A 22,107-nucleotide genomic window follows, 5' to 3' on the forward strand; every position below is an offset into this window, starting at 1 on the left:
TGTGATGATTTGTAATTTTCTTTGGAGGGGAGGAATTAAATATGGTGTCAACTCTTTATGGGAACATAAATATGTAATCAAATAAATCCAACAATAGATATATAATTTTATTTGTAATTAGCATAATTGTTAACAGATTTGATATTTCATGCCCTATGCTACTGCCTGAAAAGATTACGATGGAAGATTATAGTCAGGAACTTCATATAACCCAGTTTCATTTGGTTTTGGTGGATTTCAGTTGGACTCCAATATATGTTTTGTGCATTTGCTTTGTGTATTTGTAATACTTGGAAAAGAAATGATACAGCAGCAATCTCTAGTTCTGAGGAACAATTCATAAATTTGCAAAAGTAGCAGCTGATCTAACAACTTACACTTGAAGGAATTCAGCAATGCAGAGACTTGTAGGTCTTTGATAGACTTTGGTGAGTTGCTGGCTGCATCCATGCAGTATTGCTGTAAAACTGGAGAAATGGATCAATATGTTGAACAAAATTCTATGTTTGAAACTGAGTGCTAAACATATAAAGGTGGAATGTGGATAGAAATAAACTATAAAGAATAGCAGAAGTAGTTGAAGGAGGATGTTATGGCAAAGTTTGGTCTCAGTTTTTCACTTTCTGGTTCATTCTGTATGCTTCTTGTTTACTTTGGTTCCCATCCCATGACTCATGTAACAGAAATAATAATGAAGCAAAAAGAAAATGAAAAAGATGTGTTTGTTAACACTTTTGAAAGGTGGAGTCATATACAGAGGTATAAGAAAATAGGATTTGCAGCCATTCAAGATCACCTCTATAATATTAGTGACAGTTGTGCTAAGTGAATTGAACACTGGTTAAATTTCCTTTCTACATGCTTCAGACAGCTGTCTGATTTATTTTTGTTTTTTAAAGTGCAGCATGTACTTCATCCGTTTTGAGTGTTAATTCCTGCCTCTCACTTTTTGAAAAAAGAAAAGAGTATTTAAAAATTGAAAGACTGTTCAGGAAAAATAAGAAGTGGCAATGTTTATTGAATGTATGCTTTTGAAATTTCAGCACAAAAATCGAAAAGGAAAAAAGAGAACATGCAAAACAGCATGGGATGATACGAACTGAGATAACTGGAGCTGAGATAGCAGAAGAAATGGAGAAAGAAAGAAGGCTATTTCAGCTCCAGATGTGTGAAGTAAGTAACAAATTGTTTGAAATGTTTTTATCCAAATTTCTACTGAAATATTCTAAAAGTCCTGTTACAAAATGTTGCTTGGTAAGAAATAGTACATTGGACAACTCAGTGGCATAGCAAATTTTCTTTTCCTATTAATCTGAATGTCACATAAAGCTTCATCTAGCCAATTCTATGTTGACTTTCAGGGCTAATTCACACTTAAGGCACTATTCAGTTTTAAGAATGGGTTAGAAATTGTGGAAAGGAAGAGGGAACCAACAGCTTCAAACAATTTGGGGGGTGGGGACCATCTGTTTCTCATGGTGTTTGTTTTTAATTACTTCTAAATAAATTTTAAGTTTCCTATGCCATACTGATCTACTTTGTATACACTAAAATCTTAATCACTGTATTGGTGGAGTGGTTTCAGATGTCAACTGCAAGGCAACCTCCAAGATAATTGCTGAATTTGTTAAACAGATCTGAAATAGTACTGTATTTGAGCACAGCTGAAGCCCCAATATATAATTATCTACTGAGCTTTGGTTTTTGTTTCTACAGTATCTCATTAAGGTTAATGAAATCAAGACAAAAAAAGGTGTGGACCTTCTACAGAATCTTATTAAGTATTATCACGCACAGTGCAAGTAAGTATAATTATTTAGCTAAAACTGATCTTGCTTTTCTGACTTGCTTTGGTATTTTCTGCTGCTATTTTATAGTAGATTTGCAAGATTTTATTTTTCTCCTTAATAAATAAAATTATTTCTACTGCAGTTCAAGCCACCCTTTGTAATAAGTGTGCTCAGTTCTTACTATTACCACGTGGAAGTCCAAATTTTATTACCCTTTCAACTGGGATATAAATTAGTTTTTAAATTTGGCCTGTCAGCAGAACATTTGGCATCTCTGTGCATGGAATTTTTCCAGAAAGAGGGAAAGGGCAGCTTAGGAAAAAGTCTGGCTTTGTAACAGGGTGTGTGTGTGTGTGTGTGTGTGTGTGTGTGTGTTTTACCTCTTTTGGCATTTAGAAACCAATATTCGTTACAACCTGACTTTCAGAAGGTTGTGAGCTGACGCGTAGAACTATCTGAGGTCTTTTCAGTGGATGTTTTGCCTCAAGATTCCAGTCCTTTGACATGTGTTTACTCCCATGTGGTGATGGGAGCAACAGAGCTTTGCATGAATGCAGAAGCCCTCAAGTTCCTCAGTTGATTGCTGATTTTTAAAGGGCTGAAAATTGGCCAGTAGGTGAAACTATTCAGCAAGATTCAATCTTTGTTGTATTCCTGCGTGAACATATTTACAGTAGGTTGTATCGAATGCTGCATATGTTCTGCTTGTGCAATGCGACTGCCCCTTTCCTCTAAAATACCTGCCTCAAAATCTGTTTCAGAGGTTCCTCCAACCCCAGAACAGATTTTTTTTTTTTGGGGGGGGGGGCTGCAGAGGAGAGGAGGAAGTTTCATTGTGCAAATAGAAGTCTACATGAGTGGAACAGCAGTGTTGAATACAGTCCAGTGGGCTCACACATCTGTTATGCTTCTTAATGACCAAAATCAGTGCATCCCTGAATAAAGTGTCTGCTTATATTTGTGAGAAGACTGTAAATGTCAAGTTCTGAAGGAATTCATTATTACAGCTAAATGATATGCAGATGGGGAGAAATGGTCAATAGACGTCAGAAGGGCAGTGGGAAAAGTACTGATTTGCTGATAATCATAAGCATTTTCCATTGTAGTTTCTTCCAGGATGGCTTGAAGACGGCTGATAAACTAAAACAATATATTGAAAAACTGGCTGCTGATTTATATAATGTAAGTCATTCATAAGACAGGAATGTTGCCTGTTTGGATTACTGTTTTTTAAATATTTTTGCTAAAGAAATGGAAAAGCATTTCAGTTTTAGGCACCTTAGTATACAAAATAGTTTTTACAAATCTAGTTTGAGGCAGCAACCTTTCAAACATTTAAATTAGGCTAGTTATTATGTACCCTAATTAGAGTTTTGTGATTATGCAATCTATATTTTTTCCTAATAAAAACTATGTAATAAATTGGTTAATGATTTCAGTATGAAGTCCAGTAAAATAATTTCCCCTTTGTACCATTATGAGCCAATTCTCACAATATTTGAAAAATAATATTCTGACTAATGGTTTGAAAAAGCACCATCTTCTAGTAGCTTGGCTCAGTAAGTTTCAATATAGTATAGAAATGAATAAATCTTAACACATGCATATAGGCAAGAGCAATGCAAACACAGACTTTTACTTGGAATTTAAAATAGAGTGTCTTGAACCTTTCCCAAAAAGCTGGACTAGGATATATTAATATGTATAATAGGCATATTATATATGCTATTCTAGTATAGTGTCCAGATCAAGGGAAGTAATAGTCCCACTGTATTTTGCCTTAGTCAGACCACACTTGGAATACTGTGTCCAATTCTGGGCACCGCAGTTTAAGAAGGATGTTGACAAACTGGAACATGTGCAGAAGAGGGCAACCAAAATGATCATAGGTATGAAAACTAAGCCTAATGAGGAGTGCATGAAGGAGTTTGGTGTGTTTAACCTGGAAAAGAAGAGACTGAGAGGAGATATTATAGCCATCTTCAAATATATTAAGGGCTGTCACATGAAGGAGGGAGCAAGCTTGTTTTCTCCTTCTCTGGAGGGTAGGACTTGAACCAATGGCTTCAGGTTGCAAGAAAGGAGATTCCGACTAAACATTCAGAAAAGCTTTCTGACAGTAAGGGCTGTTTGGCAGTGGCACAGACTCCTACGAGAGATGGTGGACTCTCCTTCCTTGGCGGTTTCTAAGCAGAGGTTGGATGGCCATCTGTCATGGATGCTTTAGCTAAGATTCCTGCATTGCAGGGGGTTGGACTAGATGACCCTTGGGGTCCCTTCCAACTCTACAATCCTATTTTAAAAAAATGAAGTGGTGTTTGGTCATTTTACTCTAGATAAAGCAGACACAAGATGAAGAGAAGAAACAGCTCACTGCACTCAGAGACTTGATAAAATCTTCGTTACAGCTTGACCAGAAGGAGGTAAGGATCTTAAGCAAACTATTAGTTATGGGCTGAACTTATCTGAGTTTATTAAAAGTGCACAGTTACATGTACATTAAAGTACATAATGCCAGTGTTTGGATGTCCAAACTAACACTCGCTCTTTGTTTAGCCAAGTAATACATGAATGAGCTTAGCTTCCTCCTGGGCTCATGTGCCTTCCCTCCTTTTCTCCTCCCAATCATGCAAGCAAAGGTGTTCAAAAGCTTTTGCTTTTTATTAAGCCCTGTTTGTTTCATCTACATAAGGGGAAATGGTCTATTGCTATAGCTTTTTTTAAAACAAGAAGAAAAGGGGAAGGAAAACCTTACTTATAGTAGGTCCCATACCTTTCAGAAAAATTATTGTAGACCCAAAAGCTTTCAGAAAATTATACTTTCGGGGCATGGGGTTTTTTATAAACAGTTCTCACATCCAAGCAAAACTGGTGATAATTGTTTCTAAAATGTGCCCTTGAAGACTTTTTTACAAAGCATGTTGAGCCTACAATACCTGGAGTGCTCATCCCCTCCCCTCACAACATTTTTATTGCCTGATCAATTGTGCTGTCTCAGTTTTGTGGTGGTTTCAAAGCAAGCCAATTTTAACCCATGTTTTATGATGCTGGCTAACTATGCTTCATGTTAAAAACTTAATCCCTGGTTTGGATGAAATTCAAGCTGAGTTAGCCAAAGTGAAAGCTTCCAAAGTAGTCCTTCTTGGCTGCAGAGGAGGAGAGGGAGGAATGTGTGGGCCCAAAAAGAGGATTAGACTCATTCACATAGCACTAAATTACTCAGCACTGAATGCAGCTAATGTTCTCTCTCAATAAGTGCATGTAGTTCACAGTTGGTATGATGTGGATTTATGATAAGGATCTGCCATGTCTGTTACCCAGTGGATCTTTTTCTGTGTCTGGTGCTTGCTTTGCTTATTAAGTACTGCTCAAAAATAATGTTCAATTCGGTGGAGATTCAGTTTTCAGTAGTGGCACTGTTTCAGATACTTAATATTCAGAACACATACTTAATACTCAGAAGCCAGAAATACCCACTGATGAAATCATACAGATTAACTAGTCCAGGAACTTTAGAAAGGCTGTTTCATACAAGAGGCCAGTGGTTCCCCAACTTTCACACAGACCCCCGCCCCCTCGGACTACTTGAAAATTGCTGAGGGTCTTGGTAGACCACTCAATGATTTTCTGTCTGTTGTAGCACTTGTAGTGCACTATCCTGGATGCTGTATACTTTTTAAAATTGTAATCTATTGCTTCTTTTACTACTTATATATTGTATTTTCTTGTATTACAATGTAAGAACTAAAAGAAGCCAGCAAAATTTAATACAATACAGTGGTACCTTGGTTCTCGAACTGAATGCATTCCAAAAGTCCTTTCGACTTCTAAAAACATTCAAAAACCAAGGCGCAACTTCCAATTGGCTTCAGGAGTTTCTTGCACTCAAGTGGAAGCCGCAGAAGCAGCGTCAGATGTTCAGCTTCCCAAAAAAGTTCGCAAATCGGAACACTCACGTCCAGGCTTGCGGCGTTCAGGAGCCAAAATGTTTGAGTCACAAGCCGTTTGAGAACCAAGGTATGAATGTAGTTGCGCCGTCTTTCATCTTCAACTACAAATCGCCAGATACACTGCAAACTACATGATGAAGCTTGCAGACCAGTGGTGAACCATAGACTCCAGTTTGGGAACTCCTATACTAGGCCATATGACCAAGATGTTCAGAAGTGTACCACCAGCTTTGTTAACCAGAAAATCATCCTACACAAATGCCATTTTTAACTGCACATTTTAAAGGCAGCCAAAATGTATTTTGGGTTCTATGCACAAAAAAGTATACTAATTATTCTTGAAGCAGATGGTCTGTTTAATTAACCATAAAGATTACATCTTTGTGAGAAGTTAACAAATGTCCACCTCTCATGTTGAGAAAACTTAAACTTGTATACTTGACATTGCAATTTCATTTTCTCTTATTCTTACCATGTAAAGGAACCTCTGTCCCACAGGCTCATCTCAGGGGGTCCAATTTGACTCTCAAGGTTGTTTTCCCCAAACCACACCCACCTGCCCTTAGCTGACATCAGTCATGTCATCAGTTGGTGGGCATGAGGATGGAGTTAAAATTCTGCATTGGCTGAACTGGGATCACATGCATGCATCTAAGGGACGCGGGTGGCACTGTGGTCTAAATCACTGAGCCTAGGGCTTGCCAATCAGAAGGTCAGCGGTTCGAATCCCCGTAACTGGGTGAACTCCCATTGTTCAGTCCAGCTCCTGCCCACCTAGCAATTCGAAAGCCTGCCAAAGTGCAAGTAGATAAATAGGTACCGCTCCTGCAGGAAGGTAAACGACGTTTCCATGCACTGCTCTGGTTCGCCAGAAGCAGCTTAGTCATGCTGGCCACATGACCCGGAAGCTGTCTGTGGACAAACTCCCTCGGCCTATAGAGCGAGATGAGCACGCAACCCCAGAGTCCATGTCTGGACCTAACGGTCAGGGGTCCCTTTACCTTTACCTAAGGTATCAAGATTTAACCCCGCTCATAAACTGATGATCAAGGATTAAATCTTGTTCAGTTTCCAGGATTTTATGCAAACATTTTGCAGATTCAGGAAAGGGTTTACATGGAAACCCCTGCTAAAAGGAAGGTTTATTCCTTTTGTTTAAGCAGGGGGTTCCAACGCACACCCCTTTCTTATTCAGGAGGGTATTTGCATTGGAATCGTGCTTAAAATGTGAAGAGTTGTCAAATGGCTCTGTTTGGAACAGACATGTGCAGCCCAAACAAATATTTAACCTCCCTCTTGACAGCTGCCAAGCAGGGGTTAAATTCTGTTAAATTCTTCAGGAGGATGGGAGAAAGCTGTGCTTTGCCAACCCTATGATTGGTGCTTCCAGATGGCTCTTTGGGTGCATTGAAACCCAGCATGTGGGATTTTGACAACTGAGTGGTTCTGGTTATCTTCAAATTTGGACTATGAGGCTGAGCCTGATGAGGATCTGGCCCATAGAACTAAATAGTTTCCCCATCCTAACACGGACTGAACTAAGTAAATAACTGTTAGTTTAAGTTGATTAATAGTCCACAGACCTTTAAATGACAAAACAAAACCTTCACAGATATTTGATTCCATACATTTGAGTGGAAACAACCCCTAAAATACAGAAAGACCTTCCAACAGAATGATTAAAAGTTAAATATTATGATGGGAAGTAGTCCATCGATATCTGGAGGGCCTCAGGTCCCTATCCTTCCCCTAGGCACGTACTATAGCGTTGGCAGCTTTATTGTGAATCCTAGTAACATGTATACACACTTTAAAGAACACTAAATTTATTTAGTTCATAGTTAATTAAAATTAGCAACATAAGGGTGAGATTGTGAACCTGTTCGTTGCTAGGATTATACACCAGATACTACAGTAGTGTTACAAGTGACCTGTAATAATTGATTGGCATCTGTATGTCAGGCAGATTCTTAAAGTATACTTAAACTGGCTTATTTCTTCATAAAAGAGCAGTTAAATGAATAATTGAAAAGAATTATAAATGAATATAATGGATACATTCACATCTGTATTCTGAGTTTCTTAGTAGGATGAATAGGAGGGGTAACCTCAAGATTTTGCTCTGTTTTGTGTGCGTAATTAAAATCTGTTTAGATTTTCAGCAGTGGTTGCAACTTTCATGAGAACAAATCTCAGTAAGATATACTTGTTTATAAAAGTATATCATTAGAATGCAGCTATAAAATAAAAAACCAATCTTGTGATATTTTGTTCAGTGACAGCATTATTGATTGTGCTTCTAAATTATTAGCATCATTCTACATTTAATTCTATGTGCTTTCTGCAAACAAAAGAGCAAAATATCAAGCTGGTGAAATATACAAAACATTTCTTGGAAGTATGTTTTCCACACGTATAATTCTCTCTAATTTCATATTAAAATTTGGCATTTAAAAACTATAAAACAATGGCTTAGTTGGAACCTTGTAATCACATTCAAGTACATTTGGAGCCCAGGGAGAAATTTTAATGTAATGCTTTGGGGCAGAGGAGTTGGGCTTCTCTGTAGAAACACAAACAGTAAGGGCCATGTTAAAGGAAGTAGGAAAATTGTAGAAGAAAGACTTTATGTAACCTTAGGGACACTTCACAGTACACTGATGTGTGTGATTCCTAATTGACGTGTCTCAAAATGGAAAGCCTTTTAGTGAGCAAGAAAATTCTGAGTTATAAAATGGCTCACATGAAAAAGGTTCCTCAGCCTAGGTGTCTCTTTCTCTCACAGTAGTATTCTGCTGTTTTTCGTTTATTTGTTGTTTTTAAAAAAGTCAGGGCTTCATAACAAACATTTGTGTGTATTTTGCCCCTTAATTATTCTTTAAGTAGTCAACAAAATGACTTTACTCGTGAGATGTTTGTAAAAAATACCCAGTAATACTGAGGCCAGATTTTGCGGAAACTTGGAGAGGCAGTGATCAATTTTAAAGAAACATTTGTTTATCATTTAGCTAGCATTCTTATTTTTTTTAGTGATTAAAGGTGTGCATTTTTAAGGACAGACCTTGTTGGGTGTTTTTCCCTTAAAAATGAATATTTTTTTTTATAGACAGTGTTCCATTATGGCTTTGAAATTATGGCATTTATACAGTAATCAGAATAATGGATATTGTCCTGTCAATTTGTAAAGAGTTAATTTTGATGCCGGTATTAGGTATGGTCTTTTTTAAAAAGAAAAAGAAACCCCCAAAGCTTTAATCCTAGATTTCTAGTGGATCTTCCTTTGTTGCTTTGCCAGAGTTGTTCATGCCCCTTTTGTAAAAACTCTTTCATCCTATCCCATAAAGCTATTCTTTTCCACCATAAGGACAAAACTGCTATATACGTTATATTACCCTTTGGAGATTGCATGCCAGCAGTGGGTGTGGCCACCCCACATCCTCACATGCACGCACAGACACATCTCAACTGCACCATGGAATCCTGGTTATATGATTGGCGCAAGGTCACCCAGTGAACTCCGTGGCCGAGTAGGGATTTGAAAATCTCCCAGGTCCTAGTCTCTAATCACTATACTGGTTCTCAAACATGTGGCCCCCTGGAACTGAACTTCCATCATCCCTGATCATTGACCATGCTGGATGGAGCTGATGGGAGTTGGAATTCAGCAACATCTATTCAGATCCATTTTTAGGTTTGTTTGGTGTTTTTTAAAAAAAAGCTTTTGGTTGTATGAACAGGTTGCCTTCTGAGACCACCTCAACCCAGTATTGCTCAGTTTTTATAGAAGGCCATAACTGCCCATAAGGAGAACATCAACTGATTGGTAATTCACTTGCAAGCTATATTTTAGAACCTAGTTGTTCACCAAAAGTAAGAATTTGTAAATTAATTCAGATGCTACTTTCCGCTTGATATTAAGGAGCTTAACCCAGGAAGAGCATGGCATATTAATATCAATCAAAACTTGAAGATGTGGAACCTCTTCGGCTTTGAGCCTTGCTCTGCTAATGGAATTGCAGGTATTAAAACTTGAGGAAGAGAGGTGGTAAAATATAGGCTGAATATTAGTAGAAATAATCTTTGTTTCAGATTTACCAGCAGCTTTATAAAAATGCTTTAGCTGCAGAATGGTTATCCTCCGTTGCTTACCAAGCCAGTCCTTTTTCCTTTTTTGTGAGGAGCTGTGAAACATTTGTCCATTACCCAGCAAGCATTAGCTATGAAACATCTAAACACAGCTATTTCTTACAGATGCCTATCTGTGCCTTTTCTACAGACTGAAATGTTGGAATAAAGAGACTACAAAATGCACATGAATATACTCCTTTTAACAAATGCTGTCTTAAAATATTCTACTTTTTTCTTCCTATGTTGCCTTTGCCTTTCCTGATCGAAGTCTAGGAGAGTAAGTCAACGCTTTAATGAATCATTGCTTATTGTAGTGAATTTGTACAGCTTTTAGTAGCTGCATTCATTCATCAGCGGCATATGTATATCTATATATGCATACAGGCATGCACACACTTGTATACATTGGATTTCATTCCACCCCTTCTAAACCATCAGCTAAACCAATTAATATAATTTGGTAAAGCAAGTTAAATAATGAAAATATCTGTATTGCAAATACACTTTGGGTATATAACTTACTTGATTCTTCTATGTGCAATGTTTTGCTAAACATTTTTATTTTTCTGCAAAAACCTTCTGGATTTATTTTTTTAAGTAACACCTTCATCACCTTGTGAAAACATACCATTATCCTTTACATGCTAAAGAAACTGTCTGTGTAAAAAGTTGGGACTGTTGTTCAAAGCAAGATAACTGCGTTTTTGTATAGTGGTTCTATAAATGGAGGGATTGAAATGGTATTAAGAAAAGAGGGCTTGAAAACTAATAAGGAAAAGGAGAAGTATTATTTGTTCCTTTATGTTCTCTCTAGGATTCACAGAGTAGGCAAGGAGGATATAGTATGCATCAGCTTCAGGGAAATAAGGAATACGGCAGTGAGAAGAAGGGTTATCTTTTAAAGAAGAGTGATGGGTAAGTACTTAAGAGCACAGTATTTGATAAGTGGAATCAGCCAGTGCTGTAAAATGCATGGTGAGTTCTTGCATGAAAAAGGCCCCTGCTGCACAGGCATAAGCCTTCTATTTTAGCTTATGATATTGTGAAACATTACATTATAATAATACCTCCGCGAACATCCGCCTCGTCTAGCATCCATTCCGGCGAACATCCACGGCAAACCCGGAAGTACCAGAACGGGTTACTTCCGGGTTTGCCGCATGCGCAGAAGCGCTAAATCGTGCTTTGCGCATGCACAGACGCTGCACTTTGCTCTGTGTCCTTTTCGGCTAGCAGCCGGGGCTCCAGAACATCCCGGCCGCAAAACAAGGTACGACTGTACTGGAAAACTGGCTTAAGCTGACATCTTCTGAAGTGCCCGAAAGTCTTATAATTGTCCAGGGAATGACCTATTAATTCATTTACCATTCATAAAGGAATGGAACTGGGTGATCTTCACAATATTTTGCATACCATATCCGTGCTGCTGCTATCATGTGAAAATTATTGATGTTGTTTTTGTCTTAAGGTACTAGGAAAATTAAAGGATCAAGCTTTAAATACAACCAGTAGTTGCAATAATATTCCTAAACCTTTTTTTTCCCTTTTTTCCTATGCCACATTCCTTCCATATTTAGCCTACGGAAAGTTTGGCAAAGAAGAAAATGCACTGTCAAAAATGGTATTCTGACCATATCGCATGCAACCGTAAGTAGTCTTTTATACTGCACCTTTTATATTCAATTATACCCCAACTGCATTCTGCTCCAGTTAATGTAACTTTGATATAGTTACAGATCGTGTGTGTGTGTGTGTGTGTGTGTGTGTGTTTGTTTGTTTGTTTGTATTAAACACACATAAAAAGGCTTGCACATAGATCTAAACTATGGTCTTGTATAGTTTAGTCCCTAAAATGTAATTAGCATTACATTGAAATTTACACAAATTTTAAATTGAATATTCCACTCTGTTGGGTCTCTCTCAAAACCGCTAAAAACACACAAAGTAATGAGACATTTTTATTTTGTTGTACTTTTTACGTTAAGGATGGTGTTTTTAAGTTTCCCAGCCTTCTATGAGCTGGTAGCTTGCCTCTCATTGAGTACACCTTGAAATTATATACTTTTGGTAAGTCTGCTCTCTAGTTTTGGTAAAACTCTTGAAACAGCTGCTTCTTTTATGTCACTTTTCTCAAGTTAAAGAGGGTTTTATACTACCCAAATTCTGTCCTCCAATCTAAGTAATTAAAGGTTTGGAGTGAAGCTTCTCCCTTACTCAAATAGCATGGATCTTAACGGTGGTGGATTTTCTTCTTCATGTTGCTTTTCGCTGACAAATAGGAACTTTTTGATCAGTCATCTGTACCTCTTGCCATTTAATTAGTGGTTACCCTCCACCACTCATGCTACTATTTCATTCTGCATCTTTAGTTTTGGTATAGCTTTGTGCATTAATAGCAAATGTGAAGCTCCATCTGAATGTACGCCTGAGTCCATTACTGATGGTACCATATCTGGTTAAACACTGTGGCCTTTTAATTAGCTGTAGTCAGACACAGGTGGCTACAGATGAGCAAGTTTCTCATGATGGCTGCTTAATTGGAAATGCTGACTTCACAGGGTGAGCTGTTAGTCTGGTTGAATTTGCAACATAGTAAAGTCTAGTGTAACCACATCACTGATCACCCACCTTAAATGTGCTGAGGCAGTGCTTTGGCGATAGCAGATGAAATGAACAGCTCGTTCTGGCAGATGATAATGAACAGCTCATTATGTGACAGAAGACATCCCATGGAATTTTTTTTAATTCCCATCACAGGGTTGTTACTCATCTTTATCCATAATAAATAAATAAGCCAGCTTTTCTTCAAGGAGCCTTTTCCTTTATGGTACAGTGTTCAATAAGAAAAGTGATTTCTTTATATGCCTTGCCTTAAATGGGTTCTAGTCATTGTACCAAATGTCAAATGCGAACATGGTTGTTTTCACAACATGTTCATACAGCAGCAGATTTTTTTAAGTCTACAAATCAAGTATGTAGAATTTGTACACGCACGTCCCGCTTTATGAACTCTCACTATGCAGAAATTCACTTATCAGAACACAAGGAATTGGTACCCAAACCTCACTATATCCTATGCACATTCAGATATCCAAATAGAAAGCATTTTTCCTTGTTTGCCTTTTTCTGGTTATCCGAGGGATGGAGGGGGAGGAATCGAACAGCATTTTTTCAGGGGTTTCTGGGTTTTTTGTGTGTTTTGGGGTCAAAGTTCCATGGTCAGAAACACATTAGAACTTTTCCCATAGGAATTAATGGAAATCATTGACTCATAATGTGAATGCTCACCCATTGAATGATTTCCAGGGAACACACGGTGCTTGTAAAGCGGGATCTGTATGTACATTTGACTTAACATGATTTTATTTTGCTGATGGGATTACATGACAAATTTGCAGAACTTTCAAACTGATAGGAAAATATAAAATATATAATTAATTTAAAATTTTGCTTTGCTCCAAAGAGATGTTTACTTTCACCAGAGTTAGATTGTGGCTTGATTCAGGTTTAATGCCAAACCATGACTTGTTATTACAAGAATGAGCCTTATCCTCTTACGTTGCCCCTCACCTCACACGCTTCACTTTTCATCAACCCCTTGGAGAAACCATAGTTTGTCATTGAATCCAAACTGGCAAACAATTGTTTGTGCGAGTTCTGCGAACCAAGTTGGAAAACCAAATTGTAGTTCACTAATCCAGAGGTTAGTTGGATACTAGTAAGTTAATAATAAAGTTAGTAACCTAGCAGGTGCATTTTATGCTAGAAAGTTTTGGTTTGTCATTGCTTCTGAACAAGCCCTTGGTCTTTTTAAATCTCTGAGATCATGTTTTACATTTGTTAGCAAGATAACTGGCAGATGATTTTTGGTTGAATCATCCTTTGCCTCCCCCATTTTTTTCTTTCGAATAGAGAAATCTAAGTGGCCTTTGGAATTAGAAAAGATATTCAGAAGTAAGTTTTTTTGTTGTTCGTTTTTATATTCCTTGAGTAGTCATGTTTCATGATCATGGAAATTAAGATTTTATAAACTTAAAGGCTGTATAATATAGCCATGGATGAGAGATCAAGTGCACCCCTCAGGCACACATTCTGTTCTTCCGCTCACTCAAATTCCCCTCCCTTTTTCAGTGCTAACTATGGTTGTGTCTGCATTCCTGGATGCCAAGCAGAGTTAATTTTCAGCCAGAGTTCGTAGTTCTGCAACAACACGTGAAAGCGGCTTTTAAACGTAAAATTCAAGTTATCTGTGCGTAGCATTAAACTTGATGCATATCTAACACTTGTCATAATTAGCACTGAAAAAGGAAAGTGGGAAATGTGAGCAGGAGATGGAAGGATCGATATACATTTGTGAGTGGAGGAGATAAAAGTTATAGATGTTTTTTAAGAGAGTGGGTCATCTGTAGTGATTTCTGAGGTATTGGCCCTTCTTCCAGAATCAGCTGTAAGATGTGGCTTTTACCATCTTGGAGTTAGACCCAAAGGGTTGGATCCAGACACACTCAGAAGAATTCCACTCTTCCTGGAGGAAGAAGTGGCAACTTTTCCCAATTCCTCTTTTCTCTTGAAGCCCCTGGTGCCCTCAGGAAAGCTGCTGAGAGGGCCGTAGAAATATTATTGAGCTCAGCCTTACTGTCATTTAAACGTGCTCCCAGCAGCATGACTCAATAAATTTCTATATTGCCTGTAAGTGGTATATCAATCAGGATATATCAAGGCAAAAGTTTGGATTTTTATTGATTGATTGATCAGTGATGGACTCTTGCTGGCTAGGCATAGGGGTGTGAGAAGTCCAGAACCTGTAAATGCCTGTCTCTTCCTAATTAAGTAATACAGGGCACACTCTTATTTGGTCTACTTTATGATTCCCCATGCTCTACATCAAGCCCTGACACACCTCTGTATCTCAGGTTGCCATGCATGAGTAGAAGTTTGGATACTTTAATAATGCTTTACAGTATTTTCATACATGAGACATCTCTTGTCTTACTTTACACTTGGTTGTTATTAATACATCAGAGAGGCATTCATTATGCAGATGAAGATCTTTGTTAATGTAGTCTTGACATTGTTAGAACTGTTGTAATAAAAACTCTTTTTTAAAGTGGTCATTTATGAAACAGGCTTCTCGGGTGTTTGCCCAGTGCAGGACTGGATGTTTTGGTGTAGACGTCTGTAAATGAAATTTTGGACAGTGCCGTATTTATTTTAAAATTCTTGAAAATAGGGTTATTGGTAGCCTGAAGTGGAAAGGTTTTCTGATAATTTTCCAGTAAACAGTACAACACATTCCTTGTTTCTCTTCCCCTCCTGCTGCCTTTAAATATCACTTAGATGACTACTTTATCCTATCTTTTTCTCTGTGCTTATGAGATGAATGCCAATATCTCATCCCTCTAGTCTTACATAACTTGACTTTCATGATTTGAATTCAAAGGGTAAGGGGGAAAGATGTTAAATATTATAAAGCCTGGCAGATTAGAGGCCATGAAAAGGGAGGTAAAATTGTAGTGGGCAGATTTTTCTGGCAAATATAAAAATAGCAAGTGGTCATTTAAATACCAAAGATAAACATTCTATTCTTTTCCCATAGCAATAATTGTTTTCTTTGCCATTTAAACTCACTGATGATATTGCTTTTAAGATTTTAAAACCAAACAATAAAGCACAATATTCATAGTTGCCAGCTATTTAAATTTTGGTTTCATACTTGCCAGGAGATGAAATTGAAGTGACATATGTCTGTTTTGCTCTTTTCTAGCACAACTAAGCATTGAAATAACTTTCTGGTAGTTAGTCTTTTTGGGAGTAAGTGACCAAACAATGACTTTTCATGAATGAAAGTGATGGTTAGTATCTCAGTACCTGTGGGGTGTGTGTGTGTGTACACATACATACATACATATCCATTGGATGGTGAAGTATGCTCTGATAGAGAAAGCTTATGCTGTAATGCATTTGTTGGTAGTTTAAGTTATCATGGGTTTACTTTGTCATTGTTAGATACAGAGCTAGATGCTAGGTGTAGAGCTGCTTAAGAAAACCTAACATTGTAAGTAGCTTGAACCACCCAAGACAATACATTTAACTCAGTTTTAAACTATGCCCTGGCTTACATCCAGTGACTCTAGCTGTTGTTGGTTTGGATAGCTTCTGAAGCTACCTATGGAGAGCTGCTTCCTCCTTAACTCACTCACCCTTTGCCGTCTCGTATTCCTAGAAGTAGAGGAAGTGATTCTTCTATTTAGATCTCCTCTGTGAACAGTTTATGGCACCAGGACCTCCTGATGGCAAGAGAAAGAAAACGTTTTAACCTGTTTTTCACATAGTATAACCTTTCACAATTTCCAACATAGAAATAGCTTACAGCTGTTCAAATATGAGCAGTGGGTGGTAATCAGTAAAGTTTTGCTTAACATAGACCCATTGAAATAAATGAACTAGGCTTATTAATGGTCATTAATTTCAGTGGGTCTGCTCTGAACAAAACTTAGTTGACTACCACACAGTATATTTTGGTGTTTTTACAGATCGGAGGTATTAGAATTTTTCATTTTCTTCTGATCATGCGTGTCATACAACCCCAGCTTCTCCGGGCCCTGTGCTGTGGTGCAGGCGAGGGAGTTCCTAGCCAAGGTTGAGTGTATTCCTCTGCTCACCCACTGCTCCCTTTAGACCAAGGTGTCCCAACTTTTCCCAGCTCTGTAAGTGTAATGTTTGTATGACACTTCTTGATGCTCTTTTCCATGCAGTGTGTCTCCTTTTTCTGAGAAGATGGCACCTTGAGTGGAAAGCCAAAAGCAAGTCCACATAGCATGGGCTATGTCAAGTGCGATCAACAAATTCAAGGAAGTTAAGGGGGTTTAATCCCTATATACCAGGCACGTCCAACTTTAACCTGAACCCAAAAAAAGGGGGTAGATCACTGCCAGTTTATAACTCTGTGAGTAGATTGCAGTGTCTTGGGAGTTGGCCACCCCTGCTATATACAGGTAGAGCCTACTTTCAAACCATCTGGTCTTCAGTGAATTAACCACCATCCAATCCGAGTCCTCGACACATCCAGTTTAACAAGTTAATCCCGCCAGAAGTATCCAAAGCAGCTTACAAACAGAAGATAAAAATTCCTTATAAAACAAAAACAACATTAAAAAAATAGATAACGGATGATAATAATATAGTGCTGTGATATGGATTTCCACAAAATAATATGTGTAAAGCACCCAGGGAGATATTCTCCTTGAAAGGCTGAATTAAGTGTCATGATTTTTAAGCCTGTCTGGTTAAAGCATAATTTATTTTATTGTTTGCTTTTGTTGGTTTTCTTCAGCAATTCATTTTTCATTTTTGTAAATTGAGGCTGTTGTAAATTTTATATTCGTATAGGAGGGGTAAAATAGAAACCAGCATAGGCTTTGTTAGGAACTTGACTGTACTATACCACCCTAATTTTCTTCGTTGACAAGGTCTTATATCTGTTGACATCACTGAGGCTACAATCCTATACTCAGCTTCGGAATAAGTCCCACTGAAAACGGCATGAACTTCTGCGCTGCCGTGTATAAGATGGTGCTACAAGCTGGTCCAACGTGATATTTTCTTTTAAAAGCCCAGAGCAATACCATAAAGAAAAAATGCTATTTGTACAAATCTTTCCGACCGTGTTTATATGTAACATTTTTTGCTTTGAAACAGCAGTGTCCTTTCTCCCCAGCTGCATATATCCATTATTTCCATTTTCTTTGGACTTGTCTGCTGGCAGTAATTCATTGAAACATCTGTGGAAAATACCCTCTGCAGACTTGACAAGAAAGCATTTGAACATACATTGTTCAAGAGCCAGAGGACAGTAAACTGAAGAGGAAATAACGTCCATGCAGTTCTGCGTGCAGATACCTGAGTCCTGAGATAAACCTACACACACAGCTAGTGAGGGTGGACGTTAGCATGTGTAAGGTTTCGTACATCTACGTTAAGAAGAAGGGGACTTTGGATATGTCTTTGACTATTCTATTCATACAGACTGTTTGCATGGATGTATTTCACAACTACTCTCCAGGCAGAATCTCTTATTCTGTCACACGCAAGAGATCTGTGCCTGGTCAGAACAGCATTGAGAAATATCTAGATCCACAGCCCTTCATCACCTTGCGCAGGGAGGTCTCTGAGAACCTCAGAATTTTTTCCTTATCTATACCCTGAAATGGGACGCGAGTGGCACTGTGGGTTAAACCACAGAGCCTAGGACTTACCGAACAGAAGGTCGGCAGTTCGAATCCCCGCTACGGGGTGAGCTCCCATTGCTTGGTCCCTGCTCCTGCCAACCTAGCAGTTCGAAAGCACGTCAAAGTGCAAGTAGATAAATAGGTACCACTCCGGCAGGAAGGTAAACAGCGTTTCCGTGCACTGCTCTGGTTCACCAGAAGCAGCTTAGTCATGCTGGCCACATGACCCGGAAGCTGTTCGCCGGCTCCCTCGGCCAATAAAGCGAGATGGGCACCGCAACCCCAGAGTCGGTCACGACTGGACCTAATGGTCAGGGGTCCCTTTACCATTTACCTTTATGCCCTGAAATAATATCTCTCATATCCCATGGTAGATCCTCCATTCTCCCAAGCATCTCCATTATGTGATTAGCCATACTTCTGCATGCTTCAGCCCTCTGATTTTACACCATCAAATTCCCGTTCCAGACAGATCAGTCCCTATAAAGATCAGGCAAATTTTTGGGGCTGTGTTTTTTTATATTAGTAATATTTATAAGCCGTGAAAGATCACAAAATACCAGTGTCATACAACATTTCTATTTTCAATAAATAAATAAATAAATCTTAAATCAGATGCTACCCACGAGTTAAACTCATCCTTCTGGCATCCAGTGAAATTTGTTACATCGTTGGAGCCTGCCTTAACTTCAGTGGGTGGTGTAATCAGCAGGATAGGTGGTACTGTTCTGAAGGACCCAGTCTAAGTTACCATGGAGTGAACCTCCGTCAAACGTGGCACAACATAGAGGGCTTTTGCAGAAGATTACAGGCAATGACTAGATGACATGCAACTCTATGCATCGCGCCAGACCCGGAAGTTACTTTTAAAATGGCATAAATGGCCCTGGAAAAGCCCAGAAAGTGGGGGGGGGGGGGGAGGCACTCAAACTGCACCTAATGGTCCCGCAAACCTTTGCAAGTGCAGTTAGTTGCAGGAACCCTTGCACTAGCCTTTGAGACCTACGGAGAGTTAGAGCAATGAGGTTTGGAGGGAGCAATTGTGATGTTTGCAGACTTTCCCAGTCATCTTTCAAACATACACAGTTTCACTGACGCTCGCGGTGGCTCAGAGCATAACCCCCGCATCAGTGGGGAGTTGCCTGTATAGCGAATGGGCAGATACAGAGAGAGGACTCCTCCGATATCTTAGTCCCAAATTGTATAGGGCTTTGTGCACTAACGATAAAACCATAAATTTGGCCCATGGCATATTAGCAGTGAGTGTGGTTCCCTCAGCACTGGTGATAACATGTTGAAGGAAGGAAGCCTTAGCCGCAAGTCAGATAACGCTTTGCAGTAACTGCAGCTTCTGGACCAAACATTACAGTTCCATGTGGTCACGTTCCAGTAACCCTAATTGTGAGATTGCACATGCGTGGACCACTGCAGCTATTAATATTTCTGTCCAGGAAAGGCTGAAGCTGATATTCTTACGTTAGGACAGAACAAAGAGAGAAAATGAGTGTCCTGTTAATCCCCAAATATTTAGGCATCACCCAGAGACTTTGACCTAGCCTGTGAAATGCTTCCAGTCAAAAGCATTTTTAAAAGGTTATTTTTGTGTTGATCAGTGTTGCATTATGTAATAGAAACTTTATATTCAGAGGGTCTAGAATCTGCACAGTCACACAAGTCTGTATTTGGGAACACCAGCTGCCATTGTAGATATTTTTTTAAAAAACACCCTAAAACTGCATGAATTTGAGATAGAAATTATCATATTTTTGATCAAGTATGGGAAAGTAGAGAAGGAGTGAAAAGAAGGCATATAAATTGCTCCAGGGAAACATTTGCTGGGCATGTGAGACAGGATTGCAGTAGTTGTATTCCTTCGGATTTACAAATCTTTGCTAGACATTGCCCCCTTGTGTTCGAACTTGCTTGCCAAACCAGTAGATGCATATAGTGTAGCTTCTGAATTCGGTTCTAAAAACAGAATTGAAGAACTGTTTGATCACTGCATTGATGCTTGATGGTAGATGTTTCTCCTATACAGTCTTAAACAAAATACGTCATATGCACTACTTTGTATACTACATGCTGCATGCAAATGTGTTTTGCAGAATTTCTAGGGCTCCCTTTTCATCCCCAGGGAGGCAGCAGTTTGGAGAAAAGGGGCTCTTCTCTTTCCCTGCCCATCTCTTTTGCACTCCAAACAACCTTTCCCGAGGCAGGTTTTTTTTAGGGCTGGGGGAGGCTACCAGCACTTGATTACACTTATTTGCATGTCACATGATAGTTAGGTACAAGCTGAATGAGACTGAAAACTAAAGCATTCCATAAGGGATTAACATAGCCAGAAAGTCATAACAAATTGATTACTCGGAGTTTTGAATCAAAATAGGTTTTCTTCTGATAAATTTTCTTTTAAAGAAGTTTGAATGAGATGGTAAATATTCAGTTCTTCAGTTCCATAATATGCTTATATTTCAGCATGTAGATGAGTTGCTGCACACAAGGAACATAAAAATGCATGGAAGAAAATGGAACATCTGTATATTGTCTCTGAATCAAGAATGCTATAAATAACTTTTCTTTTTCAGTCAAACAGGCAACCTGCTAAATTGAATTTGCTAACCTGCCAGGTGAAACCAAATGCAGAGGACAAGAAATCATTTGACCTGATATCACGTATGTTATCTGTAAAGTTAATTAGCCTATGTATTGTAGATTTATATGAATTGGGTTCTCATGCATAGTTATTCTAAGTTGCATATTTGCTTCAAAATCAGCCCCTCCAGATACTTCGTATAAATGAGCTAACTTGTATATTTCTTAATGTGATCAAAACACTGTCTTTTGAAGTAGATATTTTTAAGGGCTGACGATTCATTTCAGCGTATGTCCTTGGTTGCGAAATAGGCTTGGCTAACTTAAGGCATGAAAGCTTCGATAATCTAATGTAAAGCCCAATGTAAAATTCATTTCATATGTTCATTAATTTTCTTTACCTGTTTGTGTTCCAGATAACAGAACATACCATTTTCAGGCAGAGGACGAGCAAGACTATGTTGCGTAAGAATATTTTTGTTCCTTGAGTCAGTGCAAAATGTTTGCTTGCAAAACTGGTTTTAAACTGGACGTAATTGCTTACTACGTTCACCTCTCCCAGCAGAAAACCAATGGGAACTGCTTGCCAACCACATTTGCCATTTTCCTTTTACGCCTTGTACCAAAGGAAGCTAAGGACCCAGCCCATTGCATCACACTCAATTTCCAGTTCTACCAGAACTGGTTTCCAGGGGAGAGTTGCCACTGACACCTGCCAATCCCCTTAAGAATATATTGTATTGAATTTTATAGCCCTTTCCCCTCAGGTGATTCTACTGATGCTTTCCTGCATAGCCCGATAGTATTAAATCGTATTATTGCTTGTGCATAATTTTAATGATTTTTTTTATAAAGAAAATGATGTTCAAGGCTCTCTGTTAATTGCCTTGTGCTTCTACCAAGCCCTTCGTGACCATTTCAGTTATTTATATAAATTAAATAAATAAATAAAAGTAAATACAGTTGTAGAACATACTATTCCGTTTATTGCCAATAGTACCAGCGATGAAATCGTTGGTGGAAAGATTTGTCTAAGTCCCGTTCCCTCCCTTTCTGAGCTGTTCTCTTGGGTGGAATCTACACACATATAAAAAAAGTTTTGAAAATGCTTTTTTTTTTAATAAAAAAAAAAGGTTTTTAAAAATGCATTGAATTTTCCATAAGGCTCACCATTGCCATCTAGAGTCACATTGTATATTGCGCTTAAAACACACTTAAAATGTTTTATTTGCACCTGTATAGCTAAGTCCCTAGTCTTTGTTCTAGCTCTTCAGATTGTTGCTTATCTCATGCCATTGATCCAGCACCAGTGCTTGCAGAAGCCAGTTTTTAGGATGCTGATTTGCAGCCAGTGTGTGTGTGGGTTATAGACTGCTATAAACTGGCTGACGTCATTGCCCTTCAGAGTTTAGCACTTGG

At 38.5% G+C, this 22,107-nt stretch overlaps 1 protein-coding gene and 1 long non-coding RNA gene across 7 annotated transcripts in view; one reads left to right on the forward strand and one right to left on the reverse strand.

Annotated features, from left to right (window-relative positions):
- LOC310682270 overlaps window positions 1-5,585 on the reverse strand; it is a 106,390-nt gene extending 100,805 nt beyond the window's left edge. The window contains exon 1 of the long non-coding RNA XR_014513832.1: window positions 5,567-5,585. This is a non-coding gene — a long non-coding RNA (uncharacterized lncRNA). The remainder of the gene's footprint in view (window positions 1-5,566) is intronic.
- The window catches only part of ASAP1 (ArfGAP with SH3 domain, ankyrin repeat and PH domain 1), a 133,750-nt gene that overhangs the window by 78,655 nt on the left and 32,988 nt on the right, over window positions 1-22,107 (forward strand). For all 6 annotated transcript variants that reach the window (XM_083450479.1, XM_083450476.1, XM_083450480.1 and 3 more), the window contains 8 exons: window positions 1,044-1,173; window positions 1,717-1,802; window positions 2,897-2,972; window positions 4,127-4,213; window positions 10,683-10,783; window positions 11,446-11,515; window positions 20,682-20,769; window positions 21,105-21,153. In XM_083450479.1, coding sequence (XP_083306605.1) covers window positions 1,044-1,173; window positions 1,717-1,802; window positions 2,897-2,972; window positions 4,127-4,213; window positions 10,683-10,783; window positions 11,446-11,515; window positions 20,682-20,769; window positions 21,105-21,153 — 687 coding nt within the window. The remainder of the gene's footprint in view (window positions 1-1,043; window positions 1,174-1,716; window positions 1,803-2,896; window positions 2,973-4,126; window positions 4,214-10,682; window positions 10,784-11,445; window positions 11,516-20,681; window positions 20,770-21,104; window positions 21,154-22,107) is intronic.

The sequence above is a fragment of the Podarcis tiliguerta genome, assembly GCF_965153285.1.
Source record: "Podarcis tiliguerta genome assembly, chromosome: 7".
Taxonomy (NCBI): Eukaryota; Metazoa; Chordata; class Lepidosauria; order Squamata; family Lacertidae; genus Podarcis; species Podarcis tiliguerta.